Source organism: Anas platyrhynchos, chromosome 4 (genome assembly GCF_047663525.1).
Source record: "Anas platyrhynchos isolate ZD024472 breed Pekin duck chromosome 4, IASCAAS_PekinDuck_T2T, whole genome shotgun sequence".
NCBI classification, from domain to species: Eukaryota; Metazoa; Chordata; class Aves; order Anseriformes; family Anatidae; genus Anas; species Anas platyrhynchos.
The window spans coordinates 47,007,812-47,021,647 of record NC_092590.1 but is presented as its reverse complement, the minus strand read 5'-3'; the positions used below and the strand labels follow the sequence as shown (position 1 = coordinate 47,021,647).

Sequence of the window (13,836 nt, the reverse complement as noted above, 5' to 3'; positions counted from 1 at the left end):
TTGCTTTCAGCAGCCTCACCTTGACCTGGTCACAGCGCAACTAAACATACTTTTTAGCCTTTTGGAACTACAGCCTTAGACAGCAAAACTTCCTGGCACAGATCACATTTCATGAAACGTTTCTGGGGAGCTCCACAAGCTTTCTGTAGGAGAATCTAGCAGCTAAAAATAACAAATATTAAAGGTTCAGTGCAACACTCTAATGAAAAACGTTTGTGGACAGCACAGTAAAAAAGATCAACTAAGACCTCCACTTAAAATAAAAGAAAAAAATAAAAAGAGATTCTCCGTAAGAATGCTGCTTCACCATGTTTTTATTCTGCTGCTTTTTATTCTGCTAGTCCCAAACTAACTTTAGTTTGCTAAAACATTTACCTTGCTCTAAAGAGTGGTTATGCCATTTCCTGCAATCTCTGTAAGTTTGCATACTCTGGACAGTGATGCTTAACCAAATACTTAGCCAGAACCAGGTGTTAAGCACAAGTAAAGATCATTCATTTGAAATATCCTGTTTACCCAGCTGCATTTCAGGTTAATTTCTCTTATATACACAAACAATCTACTACTCTACCCTTTCCAAAGTGATCTGGACTTTGACTTAGACTGCTGAATGAAGTTTACATGTAAGCTCTGCAATTGAGTAATATCAGAATCCCCCTGCCACAGTTCCTTGAAATAACTTATAAGGTATTCTTAAGTCTACTATTTAACACATCAGAATCCAAGGTTGTGCTTTACCTCTACACAATTGTCTGATTTCAATTTATGGTCATTGTTTATCAAACAGTCTCACTGAGTACATTTGTGTTCAGACAGACTTGAGTGTGCAGACTTTAAAAAGCTATTGATATCAAATGCATACTCTATAGCTGGTAAGCTGGTACTCTAATCAATTCTTTAGAAAAGAACCAGACAGACTTGTGTGTATGTGCATTAAACAGCTGTAGCTATCAAACATTAATCTATTGCTAGCACTCTTCAATCAGTTACAAAACTACACAATCACATAGTAAAACGGTACCAACATATAGCAAATATTTTTTATTAACAAAAATATTCAAACAAATTTTCATTTTAAGAAAACTTATAAAGTAATATGCTTTATGAGTACACTATGCAAATCCGTTCATTCAATGCAGTAATATCACAGGTGTGATTGTGCAATGATTTATTAATATAATAACATTACTCTTTTTAGGGGGGCTGTAACAGTTATCTTCTTTAACAGCTAACTTCTATTGCATTACAGTCAGAACGTACTGGAAATTGTTGCACAGGGCTTTGAAGAGCTATATTTTCAGAAAACAAGTTAATAAGTGCTATACAAACTAGCAAACATCTGAGCTACATTAATGTATACTCAGATAAATATATGCCTTCACAACCAGGACTGTCCATCTTAAAATTTTCATGAGGTCTACTGAAAAACGAAAGGTCATTCAAAAGAGTCCTAGGGGTAAAACTGCAGTAAAACTTGGAAGATAAAAGTTACCCAGGTTAAACACTTTCAAAAACTAACTTGAATTTCAATCTACCATTTCAAGAATTGGATGAATTGGATGAGACTCTGGGTCAGAAGAAAGTGCTTTTAAGAATGTAAGGATACCAGAAGACTGCATTCAACTGAATTTACTCCATGATCAGACAATTTCTAAATGATATTTGACATTTGGATTTCAGTACATTTCTGCAATTTTCACAGCAATCATGACAAAGATTGCACAGTAAAACAAAACATTGGCTCATGTTGAACAAAAAAACGCAGAAAAAAATAATGCAGAGACACATGGACCTGCTAGGTGAAAAAAAAGGCAGGAAAAAGAAAACAGATAATGTTTAAGAGTGGTTCTCCTCAGCATGATTTTGCATGAAGTCTCCCTCTATAAGGCAGAAAGGACCGTAAGTTAAGAATGAATCACGTTTTCTTCATAAAATCTCTTCAAGCAGATCAGTATGCTCCTCCTCAGCTCTGTAATTTTCTCTCTGGCAGATCACATTGCAGCATGTCTCTTAATGGAATCTTACAGATTCTTCTAAGAAGTCTGCAAAGAAATCCAGAAAGGCAACAGCACAAACAAGTCTTACCAGAGAAGTAATCCTGCATTTCATACAGGCAGTTGTTTTAAGACATTTCCTTCACCCAGTGTTCTGTAAGCACCTGTATTGCATTTGCTGAGTTGTGGTTGCTGGTATTTTTTATTTTAATTTATTTTTCATTACCATATAATGTTACAGCCCAACTATAATAACGAGGTAGAAGGCTGTCACTTTACAATTAGAGGACAAGACAAAGAAAACAGGTGAATACAGACAGATGGGAGAATAAAAAGATACTGATGACTACTATAATAAGCAGGAACATAGTAACACCATAACTGTTGTTGAAGATTTGTAAGCATCGTGCAGGATAAGGACTGTATTAGCATACGTAATGTGGGAGTATAAATATAAATATATTCGGAATATAAAGTAAAAAAAAAAGTTGATGACACTATTCTGGATAGGATCGTAATGCCTAACGAGTACAAAAACAGAATGCAAAATGATTTCCACACAGTGAATGAAGCTCAAAAACCACTCTGTATGTAGGATGGATATATCAAAGAAACTAGTAGGACCACTACAGAGAATAATAATGAATTCCAAACAAAGTATGAATAATAAATTTGATTCTGCTGTTAAAAAACATGGTCCCCAGATCACTCTCCTCTACTTGGGACTATTAAGGTCTCAACTAAGCATCATGGCTCCGCTTGTTTGGGCAGCTGACTTTAGCAAGCATAAAGGCGAAAAGGAAAAAATCAACAGGAAGAAAATGCCTTCAAAAAATTAAATAGTTTGGGAAAGCAGGTGCACGAAGAAAGGTTAAGATAATTGTGTTTATACAATTCAGAAAAGACAAAGGATGTTCATAACAATTTTTCAGTGTGCTGATCTGCTACAAAGAAGATGGTGATGAACTTTTCTTGGCATTGTCTGGGATAAGACAAAGAATAATTAACTCAATTTGCAATAAAGAATTAGATATAAGTAAGACATAAGAAAAAAACAACACTAGACTAATGAGCACGTTTCAAAATCAGAATACAAAAAGATACCTATGGAGGTCATAGAATTTTCTTCAGGGGAACTCTTTAGGAGTTGAGATGGTGCATACCTAGGATGATAGGTACACGCTTACTCCCCTCTACCAAATACGAATGAAACAGGCATGAAAATCTCCTGGGGTCTCTTTCACAGCTCAACATTTCCTTGACTGTTTTTTGATAAAGAAAAATTGAAGTCACTGAAAATTAGCACAGCGCAAGCAACAGTCTGGAAAACAAGAAGCTATGATTAAGGGACAGAAAATGATGACAATGAACTTTAATTGTGAATGACAAAGAAAGGGCTTATCTTTAGACATTTAAGACAAACAATCTGGAAAATGCAGAAAGATAAAATAAGTTTAAATCAACAATGATGTGAAATATAGCGATCTAAATGACTGTCTTCACACAGTAAACAGATCTTAATCTCTCATGTAGTCATCATCTTTACCTTCTTTCTCTGTCAGAACTCTCTTCCAGTTCTTCAGGCTTATTTTCTGTTTTACTTTACCTTTCTATTTCCTAGTTTTAGTTCTTTATATTGACAGGAAATGAGTGAAAAGAAATGTGTTTCCTCCCTGTTATATGTATTATTGTTTTCTTACTGGTTTTCTTGCTTGACTATCTTTGGCAATGTTGCTGATGGATTTTCCCCCACTTCGTACAAAAGCAAAGTAGTTCAAATAATAGAAGACATGAATCTTACAAGCAATTTCTTTCACTGCGTGATGGAGATGTGTGAATCTGGAATATCTGTTTTCTGTATATCTTAAAACAGGAGCTAATCAAGAAGAGGAAAAAGTTTTATGCATAAAATCTTCATGGTGATTCAGATGAGTAAGCACACAACTGGCCTACTATCCATGAGATCTGAAAAGCTTATTAGCTTGTATCAGAGCATCTACACTATGAAGAAACACGTTTTCAAAAAATGGACATGCAAAACCATGATATTTTACATTTTCAGGTACCTTCGATAAGGTGCACTGACGTGTAAAATCAGTAATAACATGTGGCAAGGCATACCACAGTTTGGTCTGAAGAGGAACAAATTACAGCACCGTTAGCCAAGAAATGCAGGGTGTATTAATATAAGACAAGAGATTGGGGGGGGAGGGGGGGGAAGGGGAGAAAAGAGGGGCCCCATCATTTCCTTTGCAACAACATATTTTAATTGATATCATCTATATCCTCAAAGGATTCAGGTTATAACCAGGGCATTATTAAAGACTTACAGTTAATCTGATAAACAATACAATGTAGCTTTTTGGAAAAACAGGATCTCCTGGGTTTTAGTGATTTATCAAATTAATCTTGCAGGGACTTCCTTTGGGTATAATGGACTCAGAATCTCATATTCATAGTCCATCTGTATTTCTATATGAACCCCTTATTTCTAATAGATGCTTTTAGAAGTGTTAACCCTTCCTGTTCTAGTAATAAATTATATACAAAACAAAAAAGGATTACAAATTTACTTTTTGAGAAAGCACTTTTTTTTCCTACCTCAGAACTAAATTACAAGTAACAATCTTACTGTTATGTCAACAAGGTAATAAGAAAGATTGACTGCTTTTTGTTGTTTTTTAACGCCTATGTGCATCTTAGTTAGGTTACATACTTTTACATTTATAGTGTTTAAGAATGCTAAAGAACAGCATGCATCTTTGACTTAATATTGGAAAGCACAAATGAAACAAGCACAACCATTTTTTTTCCACTTGGTAAAGGATCCACTACAGCATTAGAAAGATTTTTACTGCAACCAATTGTGATTACAAAAATAAATACCCAAAACAAAACAAATTGGTTTTGTAACTATGGCAGAGATTAGTCAAAGGTTTGCATTACAGCACCTTTCAAGTTACTTAGGCACCACAGTCTTACATCTTAGTGAAATCAAAGCCTGCTGTGGGTTAGCCTTCATCTCACTGACCTTTCGATGCTCTTGGAGATTTGTTGCTGAGGAACATTTCTTATTGCACACCGAACACATCAGCTTCTTCCTAGAATTTCCTGAAACAAAAACAAAATACCGCCAACATCTTAAAAAGGAAGTGCTAAGAAAGAACCTAAATATTTCTACTGAGTTTGTGACTTTTCACAGGTCATTTCATTGACATAAGATTTTTACATTTGTATCCCATCTTGAAAGTATTCAGTATCAGGAGTTCTCTGTGGGTGTCCAACAAGCCAGTTACTAATGGAATGTAAAGCAAGAAAACTAGAGCAATATAGAAAAAAACAAACCTTGATATAGATGTTATGACACATTAACCAATCAAATATGAAGAGCACAATTCACAGCTAAGAATAATTCATTTTATAACTGAACAGCTGAATTCTTCCAGAAGTCAATTCAACTAACATCTTCAAAAAATTTATACTATAGCTTTAACAGAAACACTTCTGAAAGAAGTTATTGCAGCAATGACAAAAAAGATCCCAAACAACCATTTCCCATTTTTCTCTATTCAGAAAGAATTAAGCATTCTACTAACATAGCCTTAATGGTCTTTAACTGAACAAGACAGGCAATGTGTATTCGCACCAGATCACAAATTCAAATCTAGTCTATAATGTAAATTACAAACCAACCTACAGATCCTCTACCAGATACATTTTTCTATCTTTTTCGCAGTTGCTTTAAGAAGTGACAAAGCATTTAATTGGACTTGTCTATTATTTGTCATTTGAAATTAATTTTAATAACCCACAAAACTATCACAAGGTAAAGCCACCACAAACCTATTTTTTTGTTTACAGTTACATGCCTATGCGAGATACATGTATTTCATAGCTTATGTAAAAAATGTTCACATTACATTGAACACTAAAAGAATGGAATCCGAACCAAAGAGAGGCAAGCACTGTTTATTCAAACAGAAACAAATTATGGATCCTGAACAAACCTATTGATGGTTTCCAGCTCAATTTTTCACTTTCAGCATTGTATATCTTTCCTGTTCCTGCTGTCCTAAAGAATTAATGATGTTGATTCTTTGTTTTTCCAGATTATTACTTGGGAGTAATCTTCAAGAAGAAAAAACTAATCCTGGACTTACTTTTGTCTTCCCTTCCAAAATACTGAACTTATATAATTATAATGACAATCGCTCTCCTATTTTATCTATTTTAGTACTAAGCCGGTGATCTGTAAGATCCCAAGTGCTACTCTAGACTACACGTTAAGGCATACACATCGACAAAATGGTCAAATAAAGATGGCTAATAGAGCTGGTCTTGAGAGCCCTCACCAAACAGATGCCTCAAGAAGGTGCCCTCATATCTTCTGTGCATGACATAAAACAAGGCAACCACACCTACTCTCTGTGGCTGCCAATCAGTCTGCACCAAATTCTCACTTACAAACATAATTGAAAGTAAACTGCTGAGTGGTTCCTGAGACTTCTAAAGGAAAAATCACCCAGGATACTGGGAATTGTCCTGAACAACAGATCCGTTCTTCCTAGGTTCACTTAAGAACTCATGCCATGTTTTACTGCATCTTGTTAGTTGGCACGTGATAATGAGCAGATAATTTACTCCTTTGGTTTACTAACATAAGAGGTAAATTGGGTCTTTTGATTAATTGCATTCGTAACACATGTTCCTAATTGGTATTTTTTCCATCCATTCATGCCAAGACTGTGCACAAATGCAAGCACTGCAATTCCAGAAAGAATGTTTTGTACTGCTTTAGTAACTGTAATTTCTCCTGCAAAAGTATCATCTTTCAAATGAGACTGATAACAAGACATTTACTATTTATATCATTAAAATAAAATGACTTTAAAAAAAATTGAATGAAATTATATACATAACATTTGGCTAAAACGTGTTGAAATGACACAATCAAAAATGACCTATGGGGACTGTAACTAGAAACACTAGCATTTCTTAGCCCTTTGGGACTAGCAAAATGTGTCTTAGTCTTCAGTGTTTCCATTCTGTTGATGATTGATCAGGATAAAACTAAAGCAACTAAGCTAGAAAATAAAGGCAGCATATCTCATGTTGATATACCATAGCCTGCTGTTAATGGAGGAATTTGTAAAGAATGTTATTCATTTCTAGACCATTTTATTGCCCAGTTTTATTTCCAAATAAAGAATTTTATTTCCAATGAACATTTCGTACAAAGAAATAAAAGAATCTAATAGCAGGCTTTAAGAACATATAGGATTTCAAAGACTTTGAATGTAAAATCAGTACACCCAGCTTAGGTCATACTATCACAATGGATCAGAGAACCAAAAGATGATAATGAAGAAAGCTGCCCATGTGTAGCAAGCAGACTGTGAAAGCATAATACAAGGTACATTTTCCACTACAATGTACCCTGTCAATCAGTTCAATACTTAAATTTATAGTAATATGTAAGTACCGCATCTCACATCTGTATTTGCTATTATAAAACTTGTGGTAAGTATTGACATGTATTGATACACATATAAATACAGGAATAAACTTAGTACCTTAACTTACAAAAGCATTAACAAGAGTCTCCCAGAGGCAAGGAAGGTGATAGTGAATACCTATGCCTCTGTTCATAACTTTGCATAATGGACTACACATGTAAACACATAGCAATCCCTTCTACTGTTCCTTGCCTCCAGGTATTGCAAGGCATAAAGGAACTGAAAAATTCTCCCTCAACATTAGTAGGCTCTTCCTGCGCTGACACCAGTTGTGATTTCTATGACTTCCAAGTGACAAAATAAAAGCTCTGCTCATTGTGTAGGCAGAACAAAAATATCCTTCAAATATATAACCTCAGCCATGCCTGGAGTGGTCATACAAGAGACTAATTGTGGAATTTGTATACCTACACATAACTGACCAAAGTTGAGCCTAAACATAACAATGTACATGGCTGAGAAAAAAATAATCTTACTGATACCAAAAAAAGAAAGATAATCTTTTATAAAAATTGTTATGGAAAGATTTCTGCATGCTGTAAGAGTTTGGCAGAAGAAAGATTTCATGTACTGAAAATCTTACAAAGCATCTCAGTGTTCTCATCAACTAATGACTGTTTTCTTTGCACTCTGGTATTCTGCTGTCCCCACACATACTGATCTGCCATTGACATTGAGAGGGGACATGCAGAGAGAGCAGAATGACAGAACTGAGATCTGCATTGTGGACCTGAGAGAAGCATTTTGCCCTTTCATGAAAACAGAGTGAAGTTTGATTGAAAACTATTGATTCACAGTGCACAGATATAAAAACTCTAGGGCCTAAATGGACTAGTGGATTGTCTGATCTGGCTTCCTGCACAACAGAGGCTATAGAATTTCCTGCAATACCCTCATCAAGCCTAATCATTTGTGAAGCATGTCTTCCAGAAAGACATCCCATTGTATCCCAAAAATACCAAAAGATCAAGAACTCACCACTTCCTGCAGCCGTTTGTGCCAGTGGTTGATTTTCCTCACTACCGAATTGTTTTGCTTTATTATCTCTGATTTGCCTAGTTTAAACTTCCTCAGATTCCTATTGCATTTTCTGCAAAAGACTAATGATTCATCTGGTATACAGTAATTTCTCCCTAGGGGAGGAGGAATACTTACCCTTGCAATTAGTTACTACTTAATTTTCTTTTTGGTACAAATGAATCCATTAAAAAAGAAACCAAAAGACAATGTTTACTCTGATTTGCATATTTAAGGCTAGGAACATGTTAGAGGTGTTGGAGAAAAAACATACAAACAAACACCAAATCATTAAACTGTTTCTTACCGCTGTGAACATTTTCTTTATGTTTTTTCAGGGCATCCTTACTCTTGAACCTCTTCCCACAACCATCTGCCTTGCATATGAATCTGGCATCCCCTCTGCATGCCTCCTTGTGCTGTTCGTAACTATATGGGATAACCAGCAAAGAAAAACAACACATGAAGCAGTATCTGCAGAAACCAGACACACAGCAAGTACTCTGAGCTTAACACATGCTGCACTGCAGAGTTCCAAGGCCACCTCATGCATTACTTACAGCAAATAAGAATGAAAGCATTTGACTTCTTTCACTGTTAGGATTCACATACACTAACAAGCTTGAAAGCTAACATGCAAAGGGAGGCCAGCAATGATACGACAGCAGTCCAGTAACTCAGACACAAAACCTCGATTCTGAGCTGAAGGAAGTATTGCAAACAGAGCACTGAAAACTTCTTGAAGAGTCTCCTGGGTTGATGTTCTCTGTGCACTGAAGTACACTAAAGAAAAAAAAAAGGAAAAAAAAAATAAGTGGGACATTCTACAATTTACAGAATTGCAGTAGCTAGAAACTACAAACTACTTGTAGATCAAACTACAAACATTTAAGTATATGAGTAATCTATTTAATATGTGAAGTCTCCTGGAATTTAGTGGGACTCATCAGATACATAAACAGCAAGAGTTCAGGTCATACTGCTGTATCCTCAGATATATTAATTTTACTTTGCATGATGCAAAGATTTACTTAACTAGCCATACTACACAAATTCAACTCCACTACAGAATGTTCAATAGAAAATATTTGATTACCTCCACCAAATATTTTTCTGCTATGTATGTCGATGAAAGGACACAGAGCTCATAAATAACTGCCAGTGTAAGCTACATTAACATTATTCAGACGTAAGAAACATCAGCAGTTCTTTACAAGAGCAGTATTAATCGCATTGTATAATATGAGTCTCCTGATATGAAAGAGTTAGATTAAATGTACTATCTATAATTAGATACTTTGGCAACCAGTGTACTACCTACAATAAAAAGCAATATATCTACTTAGTCACAAGCAAAAATATATGCAGATAACAAAAGAAAAAAGGGTTATATATTTGTACAAAAGTATAATGTGAGAAATATGACTTCAGTGACAAAATTGCATATTTACACTACCCAAGGACAGAGTAAAAAAGATGCACTTAAGTCTCCCATCTGCTACGGGTTCTTTTGTTTTGTGTTGCTTTTTGCCATCCAACTATTTAATCAAACCAACACAAAGCACTGCTTTTCCTTTCTCTGTCCTTCCAAATATCATTTGTTTTTTCCAAATCTTAGTCTAATTCTGTAATGACACCCCCAGTTAAAAAGTTGAATCTCCTAAACTGCTGGAGTCCACTGATGGAGATCATGGGTTTTGCACCAATCAGTAGCTTTAATCTGAACTACAGTAATTTTGAAAGATTAAAAATTAGTAACACCTTCTTATTCAAACTGAAGTATCCAACAAATACAAGAAATTAATATGAAAAGAGTGAGGACAGAAATAGGTAGAAAAAATTAAAGCCTAAACTGGGATTAAGCCAACAGAAATAAATGATTGAATGAGATGATCCCTGAAAAACACTCTTTTTTCTACTCACTGTCTTTGTAGAGCTTGTTTAACAGGGAATTTCTTTCCACAGTTTCGGCACTTAAATTCCTTTTCCTCACTGGGTTTTTGGTGCAATGTCTGGAGATGTTCAGCTAGAATCTCCTGGCTTGCAAAACTGGATTCACAGTTTGGACATGCATGGTCCTCTTTACAGGTGAGGGTATCTGCATGGTTGGAAGAGAAAACAGAAAAGCAATAGTTTTCAGGGAATATTTTGGTTACTTTAAGAGACACTCTGCCAAAAACAGACTATGCAAAATGGCATCATGAAATTCATAAGAGGTTATTTTCTCTCAATGTGGAATTTGCACACATGTATGCCTGTGCAATCTTGTTCTCTTCAACTGAGGTTTACAAACTTCATATTACACAATAAAGATCTAACACCAGCTCATTCTCTTGCTGTTAGGCAGGTTCTGAAATGCTGTCAGGGCAGAGACTAGAATCCCTCTAGACTGCTCAGATAAAGTGCAGACATACTTCTCTGATTTAGTGATTCTAGGCTCACTTTGAACAGGGATGTGAGACAGAAATCTATTATAAGCAAATACCATTTAAAGCAAAGAGGATGACTTCAGATAAACTACCTTTCTCTTCCAGAAAATGGTCTTACATCTTCTCTCACAAGTGTGGGAAAAGCAATTTTTCTAAGAAATTACTGAATTTTACTGCCATCTCAGTAGTGGTGACAGATGCACTACTATTTCTCCTTCCAAATAGACAGTCTATCTTCACAGGATTATAGTCAACATAACTGAAAATAGATACAAAGCATTAGGTGTGACTTAGGCTGTTAGTCTAAGCAGGTTACACGGGTTGTCTCTACTATCTATACACATGCTGAGAATTCAACAGGCAGCTCAAGTCACCTACCCCTTCTTAGACATCTTACCTCAGGATCAGCTGAACTCCTTTATGGAAAGGTTTATTTCTCTAGGTTTATTACACAGGGAACCTCTCTCTTGCTTAGATTGTAAACCTACCTTTTATAAGGCTATAGTTATGTGAGATTAACTCTTTTGGTTCAAAAAATTCATCATAACTTGTCATGAAATCTGTGTTCACCCCTTCACTGCTCGCAGTAACTCAGAGGACTGGCTTCCCCATATTAGGCAAAGAATCCCAACCCAACCCAAAATAAGATAAAAATCATACAAGAGTTCAGAGTAAACCTGGGGAGCCTTCCAGTTCCCCAGTCCCATGCAGTTAGTGTTGTCTTTCTTCCTTGTTACTTGCAGGGGATGAATGGATTGAGAGCAGCCATGAGGAGACAACACAGGACAACCGGTGGATGAAAATTTGTTCGTAAGCCAGCAGCGTGTGCTTACAGCTCAGAAAGTTAATTGTATCCTGAGCTGCATTAAAAGAAGTGTGTCCTACAGGTCAGGCTAAGAAGAAAGGCTAAGAAATCTGGGGGCTGTTTAGCTTGGAGAAGAGAAGGCTCTGGGGAGACCTCACTGCAGCCTTTCGATACTTAAGTAAGGCTTATAAGGAACATGGAAAAGGCTTTTTACAGGGGTAAAGTAAGTGATAGGACAAGGGGAGTGATTTTAAACTGGAAGAGGACATGTTTACATTAGATATAAGGAAGAAATTATTGACTATGAGGGTGGTGAGGCACTGGAACAGGTTGCTCAAAGAAGTTGTGGATGCCCCATTCCTGGAAACATTGCCATGTTTTTGCCAGGTTGGGCTTTGGGCAACCTGATCTAGCAAAAGATTTCCCTGCCCAAGGAAGGGGGTTTGGACTAGATGATCTTCCAAACCAAACTATTCAATGATCTTATGATTCTACTTTTAAGCACTCAAGTTAGACTATTTGCCACATATTGTTCACCTGCATTCTTTTCACCAGCTGGTTGCACTTCTTTATTGCTGCCAGTGTCTTCATCTTCCTGGATAACAGTTACTTCTTCCTCTTCCTCCTCCTCTTCTTCCATGTCACTGTCCAAGTAACCAATCAGAAGTTCTGTGTCTGTTTCAATATCGTCCACGGCCAGATAGAAAATATTTTCCCCTTCCTGTTGCAAACCACAAGTAGAAGCAATGAATAACTGTGTCAGAAGTAAAATTTAGAGACAAGTCTGGGACCCTGATGCTAGCCCTGAACTATAGGAGGGTTAGCTCCATTCCCCAGGAGACAAAAAGATGGAAGAGCTTTTCTTAGATTTCTTTCCCAATGCATGGATAAAGTGCCTTTGTATTCTGGAAATAAGTCCCACCTCACCTAGGAGGCTCTTCCAATCTGCACTGCAGCCTAGACCAAAGTAAAGGTGTTAAAGTCCTCTTCTCTTACTACACTCTGCCTGACAAGAACTTCAGAGTTTGAAAATGCAACATACGATTATTAGAAAAATTATGAAATTTAAATAACTAATAAGCTTCAGCTCTCTCATCTATTGGCTGAATGAGTTATAATCCAGCTTTCAGTAACAGGTTTTCGTACTGATTATTAACGTTTTTTGGATTCCCAACTCTCTTCATCAACAGACTCAACCCTCATCAGTTACCCTCACTATTAAGTTAGCAGGCAGGTCTATTAAAAGCACTTTAAACCACTTGATCAAAACTCTGTTAGTTTAAATCACAGAAGGCCAAGGATCCAGCTCAGATTCTGCTGAAGATCAAACTACATAATAACAAGGTCCAAAACCTTCTCCACAATAACTAAAAAAGTTTCTAAACAGATACATAAGCTAACAATTTTGATAATGTTAAATTAAAGTTACCAAGGCAGGTCAGAGTAGAAGCTGTAACAGAAACAGCTGTCTCCCTCCTAAATTGTTATTATGGAGCTGCCTTTTTTTTTTTTGCTCTATTTGAACAAGTTGTTTTGGTTGCTCCCCAAAACACCAAAAGGAGACACGTGTTTATGTAACAAAGACTTCCAAGTTGTATCATAAATCTTAAAGCTTATCTGATTAACATCCAGAGAAGTTAACTGAATCTTCTTTACAGTACTTCTAGCCATATATTTTGTACCAAGCTTCATAGCGCATGGACAAGATAATGATTTTTAATTTTTGTAATATAATAAGATTAATTTAAACTATCAACAGGGATTTAGTATTTATCCTGTTTAGAAGGTCTATTAGACATTTAAAAAGTTATTGTCACACAACACTTAAACCTATTTAATTCAACAGACTTGTAGCTGCTGCTTCTTTCTAGGACACACCACTTTTCTTTTTTATTTCTAATCTCACCAACAGCATTTGAAACCAAAACTAGGCCTTTTTTTTTTTTTTTTTTAAGACAGATTGTGCAGCCCGGATTATCTATCAGCATGCCACCCTAACTTGTGTGCATGTACATCTAAGAGTTGTTTTTTGTATGCTTCTGTCACGAGTTTCAGAGTACTTTAATTTACTGCAG

At 36.0% G+C, this 13,836-nt stretch overlaps 1 protein-coding gene across 3 annotated transcripts in view; it reads right to left on the bottom strand.

The window, feature by feature from the left end:
* PRDM5 (PR/SET domain 5) overlaps positions 1-13,836 on the bottom strand; it is an 87,302-nt gene that overhangs the window by 49,411 nt on the left and 24,055 nt on the right. For all 3 annotated transcript variants that reach the window (XM_038178714.2, XM_027456889.3, XM_027456890.3), the window contains exons 4-8: positions 12,299-12,482; positions 10,451-10,625; positions 9,218-9,310; positions 8,835-8,956; positions 5,026-5,105 (exon numbers count right to left, since the gene is read on the bottom strand). In XM_038178714.2, coding sequence (XP_038034642.1) covers positions 5,026-5,105; positions 8,835-8,956; positions 9,218-9,310; positions 10,451-10,625; positions 12,299-12,482 — 654 coding nt within the window. The remainder of the gene's footprint in view (positions 1-5,025; positions 5,106-8,834; positions 8,957-9,217; positions 9,311-10,450; positions 10,626-12,298; positions 12,483-13,836) is intronic.